This window comes from Centroberyx affinis, unplaced genomic scaffold (assembly GCF_046629955.1).
Source record: "Centroberyx affinis isolate AG114_WGS23_722 - 3 ecotype Tasmania unplaced genomic scaffold, CSIRO-AGI_Caff_v1 ptg005274l_1, whole genome shotgun sequence".
Lineage (NCBI taxonomy): Eukaryota > Metazoa > Chordata > Actinopteri > Beryciformes > Berycidae > Centroberyx > Centroberyx affinis.
The window spans coordinates 80,266-102,076 of NW_027282629.1; the positions used below are offsets into that span (position 1 = coordinate 80,266).

General features: G+C 41.2%; 1 protein-coding gene across 2 annotated transcripts in view; it reads right to left on the reverse strand.

Annotated features, from left to right (window-relative positions):
• LOC139667059 (E3 SUMO-protein ligase PIAS1-like) overlaps nucleotides 1–21,811 on the reverse strand; it is a 50,871-nt gene that overhangs the window by 13,928 nt on the left and 15,132 nt on the right. For both annotated transcript variants that reach the window (XM_071546447.1, XM_071546446.1), the window contains exon 2: nucleotides 12,076–12,571. In XM_071546447.1, the coding sequence (XP_071402548.1) occupies nucleotides 12,076–12,568 (493 nt within the window). In that variant the 5' untranslated portion in view covers nucleotides 12,569–12,571. The remainder of the gene's footprint in view (nucleotides 1–12,075; nucleotides 12,572–21,811) is intronic.

Consider the following 21,811-nt stretch of genomic DNA (forward strand, 5'->3'; position numbering starts at 1 on the left):
TCCAGACCTACACCCCTATACCTTCAAGCTGTGGTCCAGCCCTACACCCCTATACCTCCAGGCTGTGGGCCAGACCTACACCCCTATACCTCCAACCCGGCTCTTCTCTTTGCTGCCTCCATAATGGTGGAATGATCTTCCCACTCCAGTCAGAGGAGCAGAGTCACTCCCCTGTGTGTGAAACGTTCTTTATTCCTCTATTCAATCTATTCAAATGATGGACTGTTGATTTTTTCAGTTGTGTGTTTTGGCTGCATTTTTATTGACATTTCATTTAGCGAGCTCAGTGTCTTATCTTTGTTCAAGCACTAAAGCCTCTTACTCTGTGAAATGAGGCAACCATTGGCTAACTTGCTACTGCAACCTTAGCTGACTAGCTTTGTGAAGCAAACATACAGCAAATTATTACAATTAGGTTATATCCTCAACATACAATATTAGGTTCATCATTATGTGAATTCACTGAATCGAAGAATAAAGGACATTTCTCACACAGGCTAGGTTTGAATATGAGGCAGTATTTAACCATGAAAAGGTTAGATAATGTAGCTTTAGAGTGTTTTCACACTGTATTAGTCCTTTTAAAGCCAAAACCAGAGTTTGCTAGGTTGTTACATTGCATTGGTCCGGTTCGTTTCACATTACCTCATATCAAGTGGACCTTTGGACAGATATTTTGGTGGGAATACAAAAAAATCAAACTAGGATGGCACTCAGAGGGCGTTTTCACATTACAATAGAACGACCCTCTAGTATTATGGGGTACATTTAATTTGACAATGTAATCCTCTGCGATGTGTCGGTCGTTTTTCTCTAGCTAGATTTCAAGGCTTAAAACCTATATAAGGAAGGGTCAAATGACTTGGGATTGGGAAAAGTATCAACATGACAGAAGAGCTCCGCTGTCAACAATATGTGTGCATTAGGTGAGTGTATATACGTTTGTTTCCGTAAAATATTGACTGAGGCAGTGGGTCTGCTGCCTAATGATAAATAAAACAAAGATTTACTTGGGCAGCTGTTGATTTACCTGGGCGGGCCGGCCACATATAATGATTATACGGAAAAAACACACACAAACACACAACTGTCTAACTGCAGGTAAACTCTTTGAGTTTAGACAATCCAATCCAATAGAGGGCGCAAGTCCTAAGTCCACAAAAATACAGACAGGACCTGAGCAGAAGCCAACAGGACATGTGGCATAACATATACATGCACACACACACATCTTTTCATTCATTCACTCATGTCACTTCATTTTATTGGCAAACTTGCAACTGCAGTTCAATAATATTCACATATATATTAACTGAGTGTTACACTGAGCGTTGTTGGCGTCCCTCACTGATTGACTTGGTTTCCAAAGAAACAGTTCCTGAAAGAATATTTTTCTTACCAACGTCAAGAAGCAATGTGGATGTTATGTGCTCCCTATTTGCAGGAAACAAAACTGTATTTTGATTTAAAAGTGAAACCAACAAGCAAAATCTTTTGCACTGAGCAAAAGCTTTTTGCATTCACCACAAGAATGCTGCGAACACCGACGAATAAGCATTGCAGGCCAACATCAGCATTGTTGAAATAGCGGGATATTTTTTTTTCCCCCTTTGTGTCTACATCAGCTATATTTTGTAAGACATAATTGCTGGATCTCAGTGGGAATCTTTTGGCCTGAAGGCTGTGTAAGCGAGGGGGGAAGAAATTACCTATCAAATTTGAATTTCCTTCATAAAACTATTATTGTTGCCTTAATTACTTAAAAGAATCTTAGGCTTTGAATAAGTGACAGCTTAAAACACATGCACAGAATCAACCGTGTGCGTGCGTGCGTGCATGCATGCTCACATAGCCTCACACACACGTACACACACACACACAGCATGGTTTCTAGAGGTAATTTGGTTCCATTTAGGGGTTGCGGGGGAAGAGGTACACAGCTTCCCTAGATGATTATCAGACCAATCAAGTTCCTCCTCTCATCAGGCTTTCAGGCAGCCAATAATTTCCCCCCCTTCCCAATAATGCCCTATCTCACCTACCACATGGTTTACAATTTGCGGTGTGTGTGTGTGTGTGGTTTATATTTTATATAGAGTATTTGCGGCTGCCTGTGTACTGCAGAACAAAATCATATGCACCTCGAGTGTGCTTCCTAACAACAGTCTTCTTCTCTGGGCACATGGGCTATAAATAGAAAGTGCTCTCTCACTCTCTGTCCTCGCTTGCTCTCTCTCTCTCTTCTCTCTCTCTCTCTCTCTCTCCCGTCTCTCTCACTCCCCCCCCCCCCCCTCCATCACTCTATAACTCACTCTCTCTCTGGCAGCGGATTTGTCTCTGGTGTTACAATGCGTGTGGTTAGGAGGGATGGAAGAAGGGCTGAAAGGAGCTTTGACGTCTCTTTCTCTCTCTCTCTTTCTATCTCACTCACTCATTCACTCGCCCAGACAGACACACACACACACACACATGAACGGCTTGTATGAGCCTGTATTTCCAAGAGAGTCACACATTGTTAGTGTTCTTAGGATACATACACACACACACAGATGCACCAGCTTTTGATATTCACTGTATGACAGACTGTGATACTAGTACAAAACTGAAAATGATGAATGATTTGAGTCGGTTTCTTTTTTTAATTCATCATACAAATGAAAAAGGAGAACCCTGAAAACCTATCGCCTGTGTGTGTTTACTGAATTGACTAATGATTCTGAGTCAACTTGCCATGTAGCTTGCCAGCCCTTAAATTAAACTATCACTCCCCTGACACATGAGCCAACAGAAAGACTGGTAGACGGTCCACTCCTCCTCAGTCAAAGCAAAGGCTGTTTACACTGTGTTTTAAGATAGACCCCAGCAGAATTACAGCTTACTAGGGTTTTGAATGGAATGGTTCTCTTATAAGATAATGCCTACTGACATAATAAAGACGGACCTTCACTTAAGCAGCGCATAAAAGTAAGTGGATAATGGTGGACAGGGATATTGTCTGAGAACAAGCCTATCAGAAAGGAGATTGATTACAATGCTTTGTGATTGATTTGGTTGAGTGGACAACTACATCGAAAATCATCATGATCACTCATTAAAAGGGGGGTATTTTATGTTTGTTGAAATGATGTCTTGAAGGCTTGTATAATTTAATTTATAGCCTATATTACCAGAATAGCACTGATTATTACAACCAATTATAATTATTATTATTTTTAGCAAACCAAAAGCCTGTGGCTAAATAAAGTTTGTGCTGGTTAGAAGCTGGCAACCAGAAACACGTTTCAAACATCTTTTGATGTTTGATGTCCCCAGCATTTAAGTTTATAGGTAAATGTCTTATTCAGATGCTCTAATGAGCCTAACCTTTGTTTTTGTCTGTTTCACCTGTCTCACTCTGTCTCTCTCTCTCACACACACTTGCTCGCATCTTGTTTTGAAGCAGTAGTTTCACATCTCACTGAACACTGCTTGCTGCTTTCACTTGACTACTTCTGCATTAGAGAGAGTGGGTACAACAGCACCCATGACCGCCGCCCTGCTGGTTGGAGTACTGTATAGCACCCAACAATAGAACATGGGAAAATCTCATTGAAAACAGCTCTAAATCACATTTTTCAGCATCAAATTATCATTTTTCCGTTCTGTTCAGCAATTATGCTTTGGCAACAAAATTCTCTACACAGGAAAAACCCTGCATAATAATGGATAAATCAAGACTTTGTACCCTGGAACTACGTTAAGTTTCAACTTAATCACAGCTGGTCCCGAGGCACTAATCACATTATAGGGAAAAGATTTCTATGCTTTGTCATGCAGCCGCACTGAAACCAAGCTGTTAGCATTGTATTACAGCATTTCTTTGAGAAACCAGTGGGGAACACTATCAGCAAGTTAGCTTGTGCCTAGCAGTACCTATTAGTTTTTTTTTAAAAAATAAACAATGCTAATTTGGACCCCACCTCACACTCATGCACACACACACACACACACAGAGTTATGGGTAAGAGTATGGATGTGTCTGGTTTGAAGAGGAGATGTGTGAGCTAAGCTAGAGAGAATGTGCTCAACTCTAGCCAGTCTTCAGCAGAGCAAAGCCCAGCTGGAGTTTATTAACTTGTTAGTGGCTTTGCTACTTTTTCTCTGTTTGGTACACCACAGACACACACACACACACACACAAACACACACACCGCCATGCATACATACACACCCATAAAACACAGGCACACATAGAGTAGCATTCACAGGCAGAACAACGCAAATACAAAACCCTTTCACCATCACTCACATTCAAAACTACAATGCTAGAAGGATCCACAACAAAAAGGTCAATCTGGATGCTACACTAACGCACTAACACACCCACACACTGACAACTGAAAACCTTCCAGAGCAGTCTTACTTCCTCTTCCCCAACAGCAGTGATTAGCCTTTATTATCTGCATAAGGCTGCTGCACCGTCCCATATTGATAGTGCTCATTAAGACATTCCTGTGTGCTTGCATGCTTGCTATGGTTGGCATTAAGGTTTCCCAGTCTGGCAGTTGGCCCTGGTATCTGTAACAATGTATGGAGCGGGCATTTCATAATGTCTTTATAGCGTGGCTTTATAGGCTGGGAGAGAGGGAAGCCATTTTGTGCAGTGTGTTTATACTTGAGTGCAGCTAGAGCTACTTTGTTGATGTTCTTTTGTTGTGAGAAGGCTGGCTTGTTTAGAGTGAGATAAAGATTTTGTTTGGGATCATGCGGGGGTCAGGGTACAGGCTGGTAAATGTCAGGTTGTGTTTTGATGGTGAGAGAAGAGGTGGTTTACTGGTTTCTGCGCTGTAGATATTTGGGTTACCGCCGTGACCTTTTTAGTTGATAATGCCGCGATATACTATCTTTATTGATTCCCTGAAGGAGGAATTTGTGTTATCGCTCGCCTCTCCTCCACAGGGAGCTACAGAAGAGCACACTCGTAGGGATTCAGTGCCTTGCTCAAGGACACTCCGGCTGGGCGGATACTTGCTGTGTCCTTATCAATACTCCACCCTGCGGCGGATTTCTCACCCTGCTAAATAACACTAGTTTGTTTCATTGCCTCCCACCATGAAATCCTTATTTGTTTGTTTCCCCGTCCGTCTGTCACACTCGGTATTTCAGACACCACGTATTGGATTTTGACAAAACTTGGAATGATGCATCTCATCGCTGCGCTCTGCATTTTCAAAATTACAGTGATTGGTGACACAATTACAGGTCAAAACAAAGTGACATATTTGTTACTCATTGACGCAGAAGGGGACTGCATTATTGTTGGGGAACGTGATGGTTACTGTTGCCTAGTTGCTCTTGGATGGCAGACAGGTGGAATGGTTGATTAGAGCTACGGTATTTATAGGACATTTTCACCTACAGTATTTACAGGCTTGAGCAGACCTCCTTGTGATAAGCTTCACATTACACATGGCAATTAGATGGGAGGGAAAAGAGGCTATGTGCCAAACTGTAATGGTCTAAAAAACATCTAAAAAAACAAATTTTAAGCATTTAAGCAAAAGCCTTTAGATCAAAATGGCTTTAAGATAATGAAAAACATAGTACATTCAATCAGGTGTGTCCAAACGAAAGTTAGTTGTGTATTGGCTAGTGTGGAGCCTGTGAACCTTATGTGCTTTGTGTTGTGGATGGGTGTTGGCGTGATTTCCAGAGCATGTGTTACAGTGATTCGGTAAGCATTATTTGAGCTACAGGAATGACTAAAGACTAGCTTGGAAGGTTTGTGGTTTTGCAAATATGTGCACCAGTATGGCTTAGGTAAATGCGAAATGCTGAGGTGTGTGTGTGTGTGTGTGTGTGTGTGTTAGGGCCGAGTTAGGGCTGTCACTTTATTTTCCAACTTCAGAACAAAAGCTTGAAGAAAAAAGAAAAAAAAAACACTGTGATGATGTAACTTATCCTTCCGCTGCAGTAACACAATATCAGGCCTACTTGCAAAATCAGATTCCCGTTGTGAAAAATATCTATTTTTCTTTCTGAATGATAACAGGCGCCAGGAGATCAAATTACCCCTGCACTTTCTCAACAAAACTGACACATGGTTTCTGTTTTCACTGTTGTGCATTGTAGGGAGTAATGAGTTGCAGCACAGTGAAAGGTTTGCATTTAATTTTCAGTTTTAATTAGATTAGGCTCGTTCAAAAAATGCCTGCAGTTTGGCAAAATGATTCATCCTCGTTGTTACAGTTGTACAAAGACAGTTGTATGTTTGTGAAGCCGATGAAAACAACACAAGCACTGCTTACTGCCTCTTCACTCTGACACGAGTCCCTGGGTTTTGCTTTGCCAATACTGAAATAAAGTTTCTGGTCTCACCCGGTGATGAGCCTGTTAGCTTTGCCTCTCAGCTCTGCCATTAGCCCACTCGCCTCTCTGCTGTGCTTTTTCTGACCAACCATATCGGACACCTGCTCAGAGTTAGAGTGTTACGTGGAGCGGACATGGCAGCAGGTACTTCAAATTACTAAACCAAACGGAAATAGGCAGCTTCTTTTGCCGAGGAAGCAACAGTTTCCTTGGGTTGAAAATTATGAATCAATCCCTAAAACATTTTGTACCGTTAGTGGTTTTTAGAGTAAGGGGGATCAAGCTGGCTCATTCACCAACAATTACCGCAAACACCTAGTCAATGCCCACAACAACAGCCGGCAGCACCTAACCTGTATGTTGACAAAGCAGCTAGCTGACAACCCCTTATCAGGTCTGATTTATGTATTGGCAAGACGGATGAACAGAGAGAGTTACGAGCTGAATGATTTTCCCCTCTGGTTATGTTTTTTTTTTTCATGTTACTCCTGGTTACATTTACGAAAAAGCTTCAATCAGTTAGTTATGGGGCCCATCTATGAATGCAACAAGTACAAAGAGGGTCAATTTATTCTTTGGAATTGAACAGAGTTGTTAAAAATCATGATTTAAAATTTTTTAATTAATTTTAAATTTCTTTTTCAGTCATTTCGCAGTTGTATATTATGAACTGTAAATGTCATAGCTTTGATAGTAATAAATTATGTAAATCTACAAACAAGACGCACTTGAGCTGCCTGATCTCCCACCATAATCACCATGATATGTGGTCAAATGAGATCATTAATTAAACCAATTAATGCATTGATTAGCAACTATTTCATGTCAACATACCTTTCTTCACATAACATATGGGCAGTATTAATATGAACTCTCCATCTTAAAGCATTAAGGAGTTATAGTAGTTTCAAGAAAATCAGTTTTTCCTCAATATGCAAATTTATGCAGCAAGGTGCTTCAAAATCTAATCAGATTATCTACTCTATAGAGGGAAAAGTGTGGTGCAAATATGAAGTTTCTATCATGTATTGTTCTTGAGCTACTGTGCGTACAAGAATGTGTCTACAGACACACACACACACACACACACAGACAGACAGACAGACAGACACCACCATAACGATACAATGTCCTGCACACCATGTACCATTGTGGCGGGACATAAAAAGAGATTATTTTCATTTTGCTTGCTGAGGCAGTGAAAATATACTAGGGGCAAATATAACTGACCTACTGGCCCAAATGGGAAGGAAAAACATTCTTACCGCTGAACTCTGACGTCTTTTTTTCAAGAATAAAAAAAAAACTAAAACAAAAATCACAGAAATACTCATCTTTTGAGGAAGGAACATAAAATCCAAATCCATAACGGTTGATCAGCCTGCTCATTTTTTTTTACATGCTTTTCCTCCATTGTATGAATGTCACATGGAAACATTCAAATGTGACAACTCATTATGCATGAAATGCTCATCAAACCTGAAATTGGCTCACGTTCTTTCTCAAAGATATGGTGATTAAATCATGTATAATGCATGCACACCACAATGATATCCATAATGAATACAGAGGCATAGTTCTCTACAGAGATGAGATGGCAGTTCAACAACCATTAAGGTCGCCATGGTAATAAAAGAAGAGCTGGTGTAGCCGAGACCGTTGACCAGTTTGTTTAATAAGGCTGGCAGGGCTAAACCCGGGGTCAGCTAACCTTTATCCCACTGCCTGATAAGACTCAGCAGAGACCACACTACTGCACAGGAGGGGGGGGTTGATAAGACAGACAGAGAGAGAGAGAGAGAGAGAGAGAGAGAGAGAGAGAGAGAGAGAGAGAGAGAGAGAGAGAGGATGATGGGGTAAGAGAGATAATGACAAACTAGGAGAGCAAGCAAGTGGGGGGAGGGGAGCCAGAGAAAATGAATGAGAGAGACGGAAACAGGAGGCAAGGCAACAGGAGCTCTAACAATAATGGGAGAGAGAGAGAAAGAGAGAGAGGGAAGAGGGTGGAGAGAGAGAGAGAGAGAGAGAGAGAGAGAGAGAGAGAGAGAGAGAGAGAGAGAGAGAGGGAGGGAGAGAGAGAGAGAGAATGAGTGAGCGAGCAAGGGAATGAGGGTGGGGGAAGGAAAGCTGTTTACAAGAGAGAACACAGGCGAGTGAATGAGTGAGGGAGAGATTGATTGGGTGAGAGAGCAAGAGAGAGACAAAGAGAGAGAGAGGAAGTGAGGGAGGGAGGGAGGGAGGGATTGAGTACTAATCAGAAGGTGAGAGAAGCAAACAAGCAGGGAAGAGAAAGAGTATGTGAAAGAGTGTGATCAGGAAATAGGGAGAGAATGGAGATCTCAGACAGAGGAGAGAGAGAGAGAGAGAGAGAGAGAGAGAGAGAGTCTGCCTGGGAGGGTGAATTACAATTAATCAAGCTGCTTCATTACTGTCCTCCATTATTATTAGGATAAAGAGGGTCATCTTCTCAAAGCTGCAGCTGAGTATCATTCATTTGCAGCCAATTCAAATCTTCAGCCTCCTGAAATGAGCTGCATCATCTTCCTCAGGGTTTTTTTTTCTCCTCTATCTCATCCTCTCTTTCTCTCTCTCTCTCACTCTCACTCTCTCTGTTTCTCTGAGAATAATAATGCGATCAACATGCATTATTTATTTGAAAGTACATGTTTGGGTTTGCGTTGGGTTTTGCAAGTGCGTGCAGACGAGTGCGTTTGTGCGTCAGTTGTGTGTATGTGTGTTACAGCGCGCGGGCGAATATGATGTGAATGTGTGATTCAAATTCAAATGAAGGGAGGGTGTGTTCTGCGGGCACAGGTGTATGCCTGTACGATTTCATCACTTTGCATGCAAATTCTTACTGAGGACGGCAATGGAGGGGAGTAAGGAAGCAAGACAGTGGGAGAGACAGGAAGCAGAGAGGGAGGGAACATGTGCAGGAGATGGATAGAGTGAGAATGGAGGAGGGAAGGAGAGAAAGATGGTGTGATGACAGGGCTGCAGGCAGTGTGTTTGTACATGCATCCGCAGGCAAATTAATCACGAGATGGTCTCTTACTCCATTAAAATGCTAATGTAGGAAAATGTAGACATTTCCATATATTTGCAATATATCCCAGAGCCCAAGAAGTTTTATTATGCAAAATGCTGGCTGGGCATTGAATGCACACCTAATATAACTACAAATCTGACCAAAATAGCGCCAAGATTAAAAGTCTCTTAAATTGTGAATTAAAGAGCAGATTGGATACAAGACAATGGCCCTTATTCATAAAACTCAACGGTAACAGTGTTGCGCAGTGCAAAATCTGCGGCGCAGTAATCTGAGGTGATTCATGAAGTTACAGTGGCTAACACTGTGGAGACACTTTACTGTGCCGTTACTGTCCACGGAGGCCAGAAGAAAGCCAATGAAAATCAATATGTAAATGAAGTGTTGCATATTAAACACCCCCTGGACATCAATGTCAATGTGCAAACACAATGGCTCGCAAACTAGATGTCGGAAAGGCCAAGAAAGCCAAAGTTCTCGCCAGCACAACTCTGTATATTTTTTATTTTGTTTATTACTTAAAGTTTTTTAACGTAGGTAAGTTGAAACTATACCGCCTTGCCAGAGCAAATTGTATTTTTTGCGCAGCGCTGTGGTAAACCCTGTTTATCAACAGGGAAAATGACTACTGCCACGGTCTTAGCCACTAACACATCGTTAACCCTGCTGTTGAGTTTTATTACTGCTGGAATGCTGGACCTTCATGAAGTGAGACAAGATTTATTCAAGAGAAGATTTAGGATATTTAGACCTATATTTTAAGTTTCTCTCAGATATGATCAGGGTCCAAAATTTACGTTTTGGCTCATCTAAACTAGAAAAATTCACCTACTAGCAGCAATGTAGCAACACTTTCCACAAATAGCTGAGCCATGAGAAAAAAAAAGAGGAAAAAGGGAGGAGAAAAAGTAAACAAACGAAAGGTGGAAGGAGGAAGAAGATGAGGAGGAGGAAGAATAAGTCCATGAAAACTGAGTAATAAGTGAGAGTTTACAGTAGCTGGTTATAGGACCATAAGCAGACCATGAACTGAATCTGCCATTTGAGAATCAGTCGCCCTTGAGGCTGTTTAGTGTCATGAACAAGAGTTTGGAAACTAACCACAAGGGGCAGAACATGAGGACTTCCACAAACAATGAGAAGAGATTTTTTAATTAACCGTTTCAATTATAATATAATTCTGATAATGTTGTTCATCTGGACAAATGTGAATGCTTTTAAATATCATGTCTTCAAATATCCTCAGATTCCCATTGACTGCAGCTGGTTAAAGACAAAACAATTCAAACATTCATTTTTTGAGATAACTTGCTGAACGTTATTACACGGCATCTTCATAACCTGTAGAGTATGCCACTTTATTTTCATAAACTTTGTACACTTACGTGTACAGAAATTCTGTTTGACTTAATTAGTTTTACAGTTTATGAAACAAACAGTGATGAAATTCATAATTTCCACTTGGTTACCACTTGGTTGCCTACATCCTCTGAAATTCCTCACCTGTAGCACATATGGCTGACTATTAATGAATTCTTGTTTTAAACTTTGTATGAGCGGCACCATCAGGAAGATTGGCCCCGTATTATAGTATGCATCGTTTCGAACCAGACTGGACTATTGTGCAAAGTTTCTTGCGTTTTCATTCGTGGGAAGGCATTTTTAGTCAGAAGAAAGGAAGACAGAAAGACAGAGCACGTACAAAAACAATAGGCTGTCTGGCCGATCGGCCCGGCCGCATGATGAAAATACAATTCATGACAATTCATCATCTGGTATTGTTGCTCAGCCCACCCAAAACAAATTACAATAGCAGCATAACTGACCATATATCATAATATAAATATTCAAATAATAGCCATTCTTCATCTTTAACGCCTGCATGTTGGAATGGGTTCAGGAGTGGACCTGGGTCTCGCAACCAAAATTACCCTCAGCCCCCACATCTATATAAAACTCTCCAGGAAAAACTAAATACATGATTCAGCTTTTCATCCTGGTTTAATAATCTTTATCTTTTATTGGAAATCTATGAAACAGTAAGGCAACCAAACAATGTTTTTATTTTCATTGCCTGAGAACCAACAGTAGCCTTCGTCTACTCTCAACTCTTCTGTGGAATGTGCAAGTGGTATTTTTGAGGTATCTTGCAACGTCACTATATCCTGTCAGCACAGTGACAGCAAAACACTAACGCTGGTGATGAGCTGTTTCATAACACAGGTGACAATCAATGTCTCTGTGGCTGTCGGCATGATGGGTATGTGAGAGCAACTCAAAATATCAATACGAATATCCAGAAACTTTTCTTGCATTTCTATCAAAATACCTGCAGCTCAGAACAAGGCCGGCCCAACTGCCATGAGAATTTTGGTTTTGTGGATTTACAAAAAGCCAGCCCACCAGAGTCCTTCATGTTCTACCACCAACCCAAAAATTAAAAATGGGCTGCTATCCTGTCAAAAAGCTAAAAACAACTTTCCTGGTCCAAGGCAATTCTGACTCACAGGACAATGCTGTTTGCTGGTGAAGCTGACAGACACTCCATTCAACACTTTGTTATACCTTGCAGTGTGGTGTACAGTGCACACACTGCTACAATAAATAGATCCATCGGCTACCATTCCCCACAAACTCAACACTGCCTCTCACACTCACACACACACAGACATCCTCACCTAGACTGGTGGGCTTGATCAGCTCGTCCAGCATGTCGTAGAAGGGCAGCCTCTGGAGCTTGACATCTGGGTGGACCGGGTGCAGCGTGGCCGAGGTGGGCAGGTGGTGCGTCAGGCCGCTCAACTCGTGTTTCCCGGGGCCGAGCAACGATAAGGGCAGCAGGGCAGCCGGTGACGGCGCTCCGCCGTGACCCGCGTGACCCTCGTACGCCAGCTGGGTCAGGCCGGCGGGCAGCGCGGCGCCCCCTCCCCCGGCCACCCCTCCGGAGGCCGGGTGGTGCGGTCCGGGCAGGGCCAGCTCTGAGGGAGAGACCATCTTGGCAGGGAAGCGTCGTCGGTAGAGCTCCTTGATCTTCATGTGCACGGCGGGGCTGCAGCCGGCCTTCAGCAGGTGCAGGGCCTTGGTCAGCAGCTCATGCTTGCGTCCGTGTTTGTTGCGCCCAGCGTAGCCCAGCAGGACCTGCAGCTCTGACACCCGCAGGCTCATCACCATTTGCTAAGACAGAGAGGGGAAGAGAGAGACACTTAAATTATTTAAGTGTAGAGGTGCACCAATACCAATGTTTCAGAAAGTTAGTGCAAAGTTCTTTTTCACAAACCACAGCATTTCAGCATTTTCACCTCAGTCGTTTCGCCTACCAGCGTCAAGAAAGTCAGAAAAACAGGACTTCCTGTCAACCCTTATTGATCAGCATATGTTGTAAAGTTTTTTGAGTGATACAACGCACCAAAGTCAAAATAAAGAATATAATTTAGGGGGAACGAAAATACAATTGTTTTATTTTTTTCGCAAAAAGTCCTGTTTACAGCATATATTTATGACAACATTACTTAATTCTTTGTTTCCAAAAGTGACAGTGACAAATTTCACACTATAATTTTGAGAGCAGAATTGCCTGGCTTGCAGTATTATTCTGGCCGTCTCTAGCTGGCTTGATGCAGATGCTTTGTCTCTCCTGCACAATATGAAAGGCTGCGCTGAACAGCCTCTCTCTACACTGAGACACCTTGGCTTGCCACAGCTTGCTTCACTGACCTCAGAGAATCGCCACACTGTGGACAGTTTTCCTCCTGCCGGAAAAGCATTTTACTGCGCTGAAGTGCATGACATTAAAATACTAGTATTGGGACAGCTTCGTTTGCCGACCTGAGTATGAGAACTTGTGAGCTGGATCAGTGCCTATAGATCCTATATCGATACTACTAGGAAACAGTAGTCAGTGTACTGGATACAATTCGTTTTTGTGTGCATATTTGTGTGTGTTTCTGTTTGAGTAAATTTAACCTACGTCAAAAGTTGCCAAGTGTTACCAGTAAAAATGCAACAAAACTTCATGGTTCAACAATATCGATAAGTTCCCTCTGAGCAAGGCACTTGACCCCTGGTTGCTCCAGTATAGATGTTTATTGGCCAACAGCAGACACTAGGCACTAGGCAGCTGCCTGGTGTGACTGTGTTTAAGTGTTTAAGAGTTTTTATTCACAGAAAACCTCCCTTGGATAAACAACAGTTTAAAAAAAGCAGAATAGAGTGCTAATAGAATAGAATATAATAGAATAGAATAGAATGATATAAGGCTTAATAATTGGTGCAGGGCACAAGCTTTTTATCACACAGTGTGAGTGGGTGGAGAGCTGAGAGTTCAAATGAAAGCTCAGCAGTGCTCGTGAAAACTAGTATCATTAACTAGCATCAAATAACCGTGTGGACAATATATGGCAAATTATAACCATACACAGTCTTAACTGCATCGCCTAGGCTATAAATATGCACACACACACACACACACACACACATACGTACACTGGAATCAGTGCTGGCTTTTTTCTGTAAGTAACACCCACACCTACTGGGTAGATGTGTAAGTATGTCTTGGACTAACCTCCTCCCATCATCCCCTTTAATGACAGAGCAGAGATAAAAAAGCAGTGGTTTAACATACTGTACCTCCCCAGAGCTGCTCACATATGGCTGCAAACACACACACACACACACACACACACAAACCACATCCAGTTCGACCTAAATGACAAAGAATAAATACAGGTCTGGCCAATATGTTGAGCTCGATTAGGCTAATCAGTTTATCTATCAAATCCATACACATCAGCATGAGATGTTTGTACACGTGTGCTGTGCTGGGTCCATATGGGGAGGGATTAAGCCTTATACTTTTCCAAAATTATTATTTTTCTATTCCCTGTAATGAAACACGTTCTTCTTGGGTTACCCTGGGATTTTTTACATTCAACTGACATTTTAAATAATATACGACTGGGCGGAGGCTACTTTTGTGGCCGACCCAAAGAAGCTGCTTTTCAGACTTGAGAAACAAAAACCTAACGATGCACCAATGACACTTTTTCATTGCCGGTACAAATTTCAAGTAAACAACTTTGCTGATACTGAGCACTGATCCTATACACTCTCATTTTTTTCTCTTATAACAACTGCAAAACTGTTTATAATAATTCACTTGTATGAGTGGAATGAAAACTGAGACAAAATAATGACATTAATGCATAAAAATCCAATGTTGCAGCCAATACCCTTTGTTTCCATATGCCATTTAGCATATGCTATTTGGGGAAAAAATACCTTCTCTCTCCTTTTTCTTTTCTTCACCCTCCTCCATGATCATTCTGTTGTTTTTACAGGAATATTGTCACAGCACTATGTTAGTTATAATGTTGGTGATCTAGTGAATTTAAGCATGTTCTACCGTTGCACACATTATAATTTGCCATGGATAGGAGTGTCAGCTAAATACCTAAGATCTATATGCAAAAAACAGGTCCATGACAGCACCTATACCAGCACCTATACCAGCACCTACACCAATACGTACAAGTACATCATTTTTTAAGTGGGTGACGCAAGTATGACTGAAACCTCTCACTTTGGTCAAACCACTGCGCTATACTGTTCCATGAAAAAAACAAACATTAAAAATGTATGGTACTTTTGAAGGGAACTGAAACTACAAAAGTGTTGCACTGTACGACCTATTCCACTATTGCACAGCTACCTTGCAATGCTTGGAAATTCAGCAAAGCAACATGAGAGTATATAGGCCACCTAAAGCTGTCTGAATCAAAAAAAACTGCAGCAAAACTAACCTCAATGTAAGAAAATAAGCTTCTACAATAATGTAGCCTTCATTATAGTGTTATGTTTTTATGCAATTTGAAGATAGGAAATGTGATGTGTAACAGTGACAGAGATACTGCAAAACAGTGATAGAGGTTTTTCATAAACATAACCAACATTATGAAAGAATGCAGGATGGGTATATTAAATTGTTCCCCCACAAATCGAATAGTGACATTTTAGAGCCAAATTGAACACTGGAAATAAACACTTTCTAACCTGATTACTCACAATTTGGGGAAGTTATATGCTATCCATTAACGATCCATCTGAATTAGGCAACGGCTGAAAAAATCTCAACAAAAATAGGCCTGATCAGATTTTAAAAGGAAAAAACTCCCAAGTCTAAATCACTATGTCTGAGCCTAGTTCTTGTGAAGGGAAACAAGCACATCCACATGTTCTGGGGCGAGGCGCTAACAGAGTCAGTTAACTACTTACCCAGCAGTGGAAAACACTCTGTGGGCATGGAGGTGGCAGGCATGGCAAGGTGCTGTTTAACAAGGACACCAAGGCTCTGCTGCTACTGGAGTGGAATTTGGTTGGGTGGGATGCATGGCTTGTATAAGTTAAGTTAATTTAATTTAGTAGTCACCCAGAAATGGTGTTAATAAATTGTGTGGTGCTCTCCATCATCCATGCTCATCAGCAGCTTCTCTGGTTCAATGACCTTGTCATACAAATCAGTCAGTTTCAGGGGAAATGTCTGTCTAGCTTACATATGAGGTGTCTCAAGATTTAGGAAAATACACTTTTATTGAACATAATAAAAGTATAATATTTAAAACAATTATTGACATTTATTGTTAATTATGTTTCTTCTCTTGATCAGCCAGTCTTTTAAACTCATCTGAAAATTCAAACATGTGATTTGACAAATAAGCTATTAGTTTATGTGTGACCCATATTACCCACTGGGTGACCGTTTACATCCACTGGGTGTTAGCTATTCTTAACTGTCCTTTTTTTTTCCAGAATTAACTTGCATCACCACACTGTTGTATTATCAAACAGTGTTAATTTACTTTAATGTAATGACATTTTCAATGATAAAATAACTTATATTTATGACATTTCTTCAGGGAATCCTATCCAAATAATATGTAACGTTAATATCTCTGAGGGAATCTATCAGTTGTCTTTGAGATTGACACCTTTCACGCGTCACGGTGGCCCTCGCGCATAGTAAGGGCCGCCTCCAGGAAGAAGAAAACAATCGGTGCATGTGGAATACCTAGTATCTTTGTATCAAGATGGATCTTCCAAATGTTGTTTATTTCACAGATATGTGTTTCCTTGTGTATTCCTATCAAATGATTGCGTTTGCTGTAACGTTACTGTGCGATACGTGAAGTTGCAGGACTGTTTTCCCTTTGGCGAATGGTAATCCTGAATCCGTGATCAGCATTGCTTGCTTCAGATGCTTTTACATGCAGCCTTTTAATCAGAATAGCAGCCCAATCAGAATAAAAATGCCTCATATAAACTCAATCAGAATAAACTGCCGATCCGAATGAAATTTCATTCCGTTTGAGAGGGGTGGTATAACCCTTTCATAATCCGGTCGATGGATAAAATTTCGTCATGTAAACACTCATTCCGATCACTTTCTTTATCTCGCCTCTTTCTGCACATGCTCGCGCATTTAACTTAAGTAACGTCAATAACGTTACCCTTGTTATTAACCCCGGGGCGCTCAGGCATGATGTAGGCGGTGCATTTTTTATATCAAGTCCTGACTCCGCCTCTCCGGGCCAGTTTCGGTTTACAGCTGTGAAAATTACAAATGGACCCAATCATTGCGGGGGCAAAACAAAACGTCTTTTTCTGACACTTATGGAGTCGTATGTTTTGATAAAACTGTTGCTTCATTAGAAAGAACAGCAGTAAAGAAATAACTGACGCAAGTCCATCTTTTAAAAACGTAAGCCCATGTTAGTGCTGGATTCGGTGTTTTGCGCATGTCAGAAACTTTTATTCTGATTACATACTGTGGAGCATGTAAACGCACATCTTCATGCGATCGTTATATTTAGCGCTCATGTAAACACTTGTGTGGCAATCTTCCTTCGGAATGATTTCATTCAGAATGAAAAAAATGTCTCATGTAACCCAGCTTGACATCTACCCGGTGCTTGTTGTTATAATCGTTGTGCTGACATTATCAGGTAAGCGCAAAGTTTATATGCTTTACTCACAGCTGTGTGAATTAACCTGGATATGAAGCATCCGCCGCTGCTAGGTGCATATAGGGGAAACACTGCATTTTGTGATATCTGTATCAGACCAGTGTGCCCTGACTGTTGCCTTGTAGCCAAGGTCTTTCTAGACTTAGCCTGCCTACTGCTTGTAACTATAAATGATTAGGCAAAGCCTACAAATTTAACTAGAATTTCTTGGGGCCTTCCCAGCCACCACATCTATTCCCCTTCTCTAAGTGAGAAAATGGAAGTATTTGTCAACTTCTCTCATTTGCCACATTTGTAGACTAAATGATGTGTTAAGCTCTGGATAGCATTACTACTATAGATTTCAGGTTGAAGATGCTGTGCTGCGTTAATCAGACAATGCTAAAAACGAAACAAATAAATATGTATGCTAACTTCAGTTGCATTGGTTCATCAAAAAACTGTGGCTGCCTAGGCCTTCATTTATGCGCAGGGTTTAATCATAAATGCAGCGTTTTAAGCTTGACTGCTTGCCTGTGTGTCCAATGATGTGCCTGCATGTGTCCAACTGACAGTGGAGGGTGTTGTTGAAAGGTGAGAGAGAGAGAGGGAGAGAGAGAGAGAAAGAGCGAGAGAGAGAAAGAAAGAGGGAGAGGGAGAGTGTATGTGTTAGGCAAAAGGTTTAGATCTTCAGATTGTAGAGAAGCAGCAAGTCAGGTAGACCGCTTCTACAGCTACAAGGTCAGGATTAAAAACAGCACTGTATTTCCAATGCAGAAAAACTTGCAGTTTTCATGATTTGGCATCAGAATCACAACAATTCATGCAGAAGTAACTAATCGAAACATAATTTCCGAAGGTACCCAATGTTCATTCCCACATGAAGATCCGAATTTTTGGTGTTAAGCCCTCCAGACAGCCTGCGCTCAAGCCCAAGCTCCAGTCTGCACAAAGTGACAGTAAGTGCAGAGGTTGCCACTGTTTACAGGCCAAACACAGCACCTTGTGTACCCTAGCCACATACGCATGGCCATGTGCACACACACACGCACAAACCCACAGATACTAACAAACAGACGTATACAAAAACTAGAAGCAATTACCGGCCAGGACATAGACCTTTCCTTGTCCCTTTTTTTGCTACAGACATACAGTAAACGCACAAACAGATACACAACAGAGAAAAAAAAAAACACATGGCAGACAGAGATGTGTGAATGGCACTCTGATGCCTTGGGTCTGAAACACACCGCATATAAAAACACACCGGTCAAAAACACAGACAGGTCTTCAAGCACGACCAGCCTGCTCAAACACAGATGCTGCATGCAGACAGCAGCCATCTGTTTCTAGTTTGTTATTGTATCATCAAAACTTTGGACATTTTGATGCATCTTTTTTTTTAATAGAGAACATTAATTACAAGAACATGAACGTAACACAACATAACATAACATGAATTTTGATACTTCAGGATCTTTGGTTTTATAGTATTTTACGGGTTTGGTATTTCAATACTTGGGTAGCACACAGAGAAGCATGCACGTACACACACACACAGGCACATGTGCACACACACACACATATATACAGTATGTTCCTTTGGCCAAGGAATTCTCCTGCTGGCGACATAAATGACCAGTTCCATGAAATATGCATGTGGTAGAGAGGTGGGGGACGTGAAAAAAAGATGATGACAGTGGCTGCCCACCATTTCACACACACACGCACACACATGCACACACACAAACCCCCACTTCCCTTCTCTACAAAGCAAACACACACAAAGGGAGAGATAAATACACACAAGCACAAATACTGGCTCACATAAACCAGAGACACACACAAAAAACAAAGGACACACACAAACACAACACACACACACACACACAGACACACACACACGCCCTTCCACCACACTGCGGATGTGTAACATTCCTCTGGCTTGAAAAAGAGAGAGGGAAAACAAATAGAGGAGAGAAAACACTGGAGCTGGTGGAGGAGAGAGAGAGAGAGACAGGCAGATAGACAGATGAACACAGCTCTCGCCCCCTTTTCTCTCTCTCTCTCTCTCTGCTTTCCTCTTCTCCATCAGTCCATCATTCTCCTTCACAGGCCCTAAAGTCTTCTATCTTCCCAATCCGCATTTGTAGTACGACGTTTCTGGCGTTCCGTTTCTGTTCTGAAAAAAGTGATTTGATCGAGGGTCACACAACGCTAAGAGCCCAGAAATGACTGTTAGCCTTATAGCCGCTCACTGGGAAAGAAACAGAAACGGTCGTCTGACAACAGAAACAGAAAGATATGCCAATGATAACACCTGTGTTGCGTTATACGCCATGTTGAAACACAACATAAGTGATCACAGACAGAGTCGAAGGTGAGAGAAAGTTGGCTTCGTAAAATTGCTGGCAATGGTGAGAACTGATCTATATAAGACGAGGCAGAAGTACGTCAGCCATGTTTGTGAAAAGGGTCTATTAAAAAATTCTGCGACACTACTGGGAAAAAAAAAAAAGAAGAGCATCAAAAAAATGTGTCAAAATGTTTGCACTCTGGAGCCCTAAACTAAACTCTGGATGAATAATCAATTTTGATCTTGGCTTTGAGTCAGTAAGTCTTCCAGTTGAATTCATTGGGACGTTTTCATTATCTTTGATGAATCAATTATGAAATCTTACCAATTATTTGCATAACTACAAATTATGTGTCACACCAAAAGACTAGAAACTATTCTAGAAGGACTAGAAATCGTTTATAACTATCGTTATAAACAATTATAACAAAGGTATAAAAGAGGCATTATTTGATTATTAGTTATGGTCAAATTGTATAGTCATGCTGAGGCAAATCCTGCACTTCATGGACAGAACAAGTGGAAAAGAGAAGTACAAAAGGCTTTATCAACATAAAACAATTTTAAGCATTTTCAGTTCATTTTTATTTTTAAATTTTAGTCAGACTTGAAGAATCTGCAAACTGCCGAACTCCAGGAAAAAAATCCTTTTCACACAGGAAAGGAACAGAGGAAAACATACATACATATTTATTTTTCTTTCTCATCACAGAAACTCTAAATATCCGGTGCTTTTTTTTAACAAAAGGTTTTATCAACATAAAATAATTTAAATTTTGCTTTTTAAATGTTCATTTTAAGCATTTAGATGTGTATTCAACACTGCAAACAATAAATGAGCATCTCACCATCACAGCTACCCAGCTGCACTGAATGGGTAGCTTGAATGTGCTCTATTTTATTCTCTTTTACTGAAACAACTTGACATGCGGGTGCAAAGGGAAGCAGCAGCAAAGGAAGGAGGGTGAAAGAGAGAGAGAGGATACAAGATAAAGAGAATAGCTAGTGGTAACAGGAGAATTGTTACTGGGGAGAAAGACACACACACAAACAAAAAAACACACACACACACACACAGCATGCACATACTAGGGTTTGAGCAATATGGGTTTTTGAAAAAAAGTATTACATATTTTGGAGTTGTATTTGATATATAATGTTATACATAATGATTGATATAACTATACTGAACAAAAATATAAACGCAACACTTTTGTTTTTGCTCCCATTTTTCATGAGTTGAAATAAAAGATCTAAGACTTTTTCTATGCACACAAAAGGCTTATTCCTCTCAAATTTTGTTCACAAATTTGTTTAAATCCATGTTAGTGAGCACTTCTCCTTTGCCAAGATAATCCATCCACCTGACAGGTGTGGCATATCAAGATGCTGATTAAACAGCATGATTATTGCACAGGTGTGCCTTGGGCTGGTCACAATAAAAGGCCACTCTAAAATGTGCAGTTTTATCTTGAAAAAAGACATTTATTAGGCACTGAACTATGGATCTCACATGACTCCGGCTACAGATATGCATTTTTTGAAAACCAGTCAGTATCTGGTGTGACCACCATTAGCCTCATGCAGTGCGACACATCTCCTTCACATAGAGTTGATCAGGTTGTTGGTTGTGGCCTGTGGAATGTTGGTCCACTCCTCTTCAATGGCTGTGCGAAGTTGCTGGATATTGGCAGGAATTGGAGCACAGTGTCGTACACGCCGATCCAGAGCATCCCAAACATGCTCAATGGGTGACATGTCTGGTGAGTATGCAGGCCATGCAAGAACTGGGATGTTTTCAGCTTCCAGGAATTGTGTACAGATCCTTGCAACATGGGGCCGTGCATTATCACGCTGCAACATGAGCTCTGGTGGACATTCCTGCAGTCAAAACTTGCGACATCTGTGGCATTGTGTTGTGTGATAAAACTGCACATTTTAGAGTGGCCTTTTATTGTGACCAGCCCAAGGCACACCTGTGCTATAATCATGCTGTTTAATCAGCATCTTGATATGCCACACCTGTCAGGTGGATAGATTATCTTGGCAAAGGAGAATTGC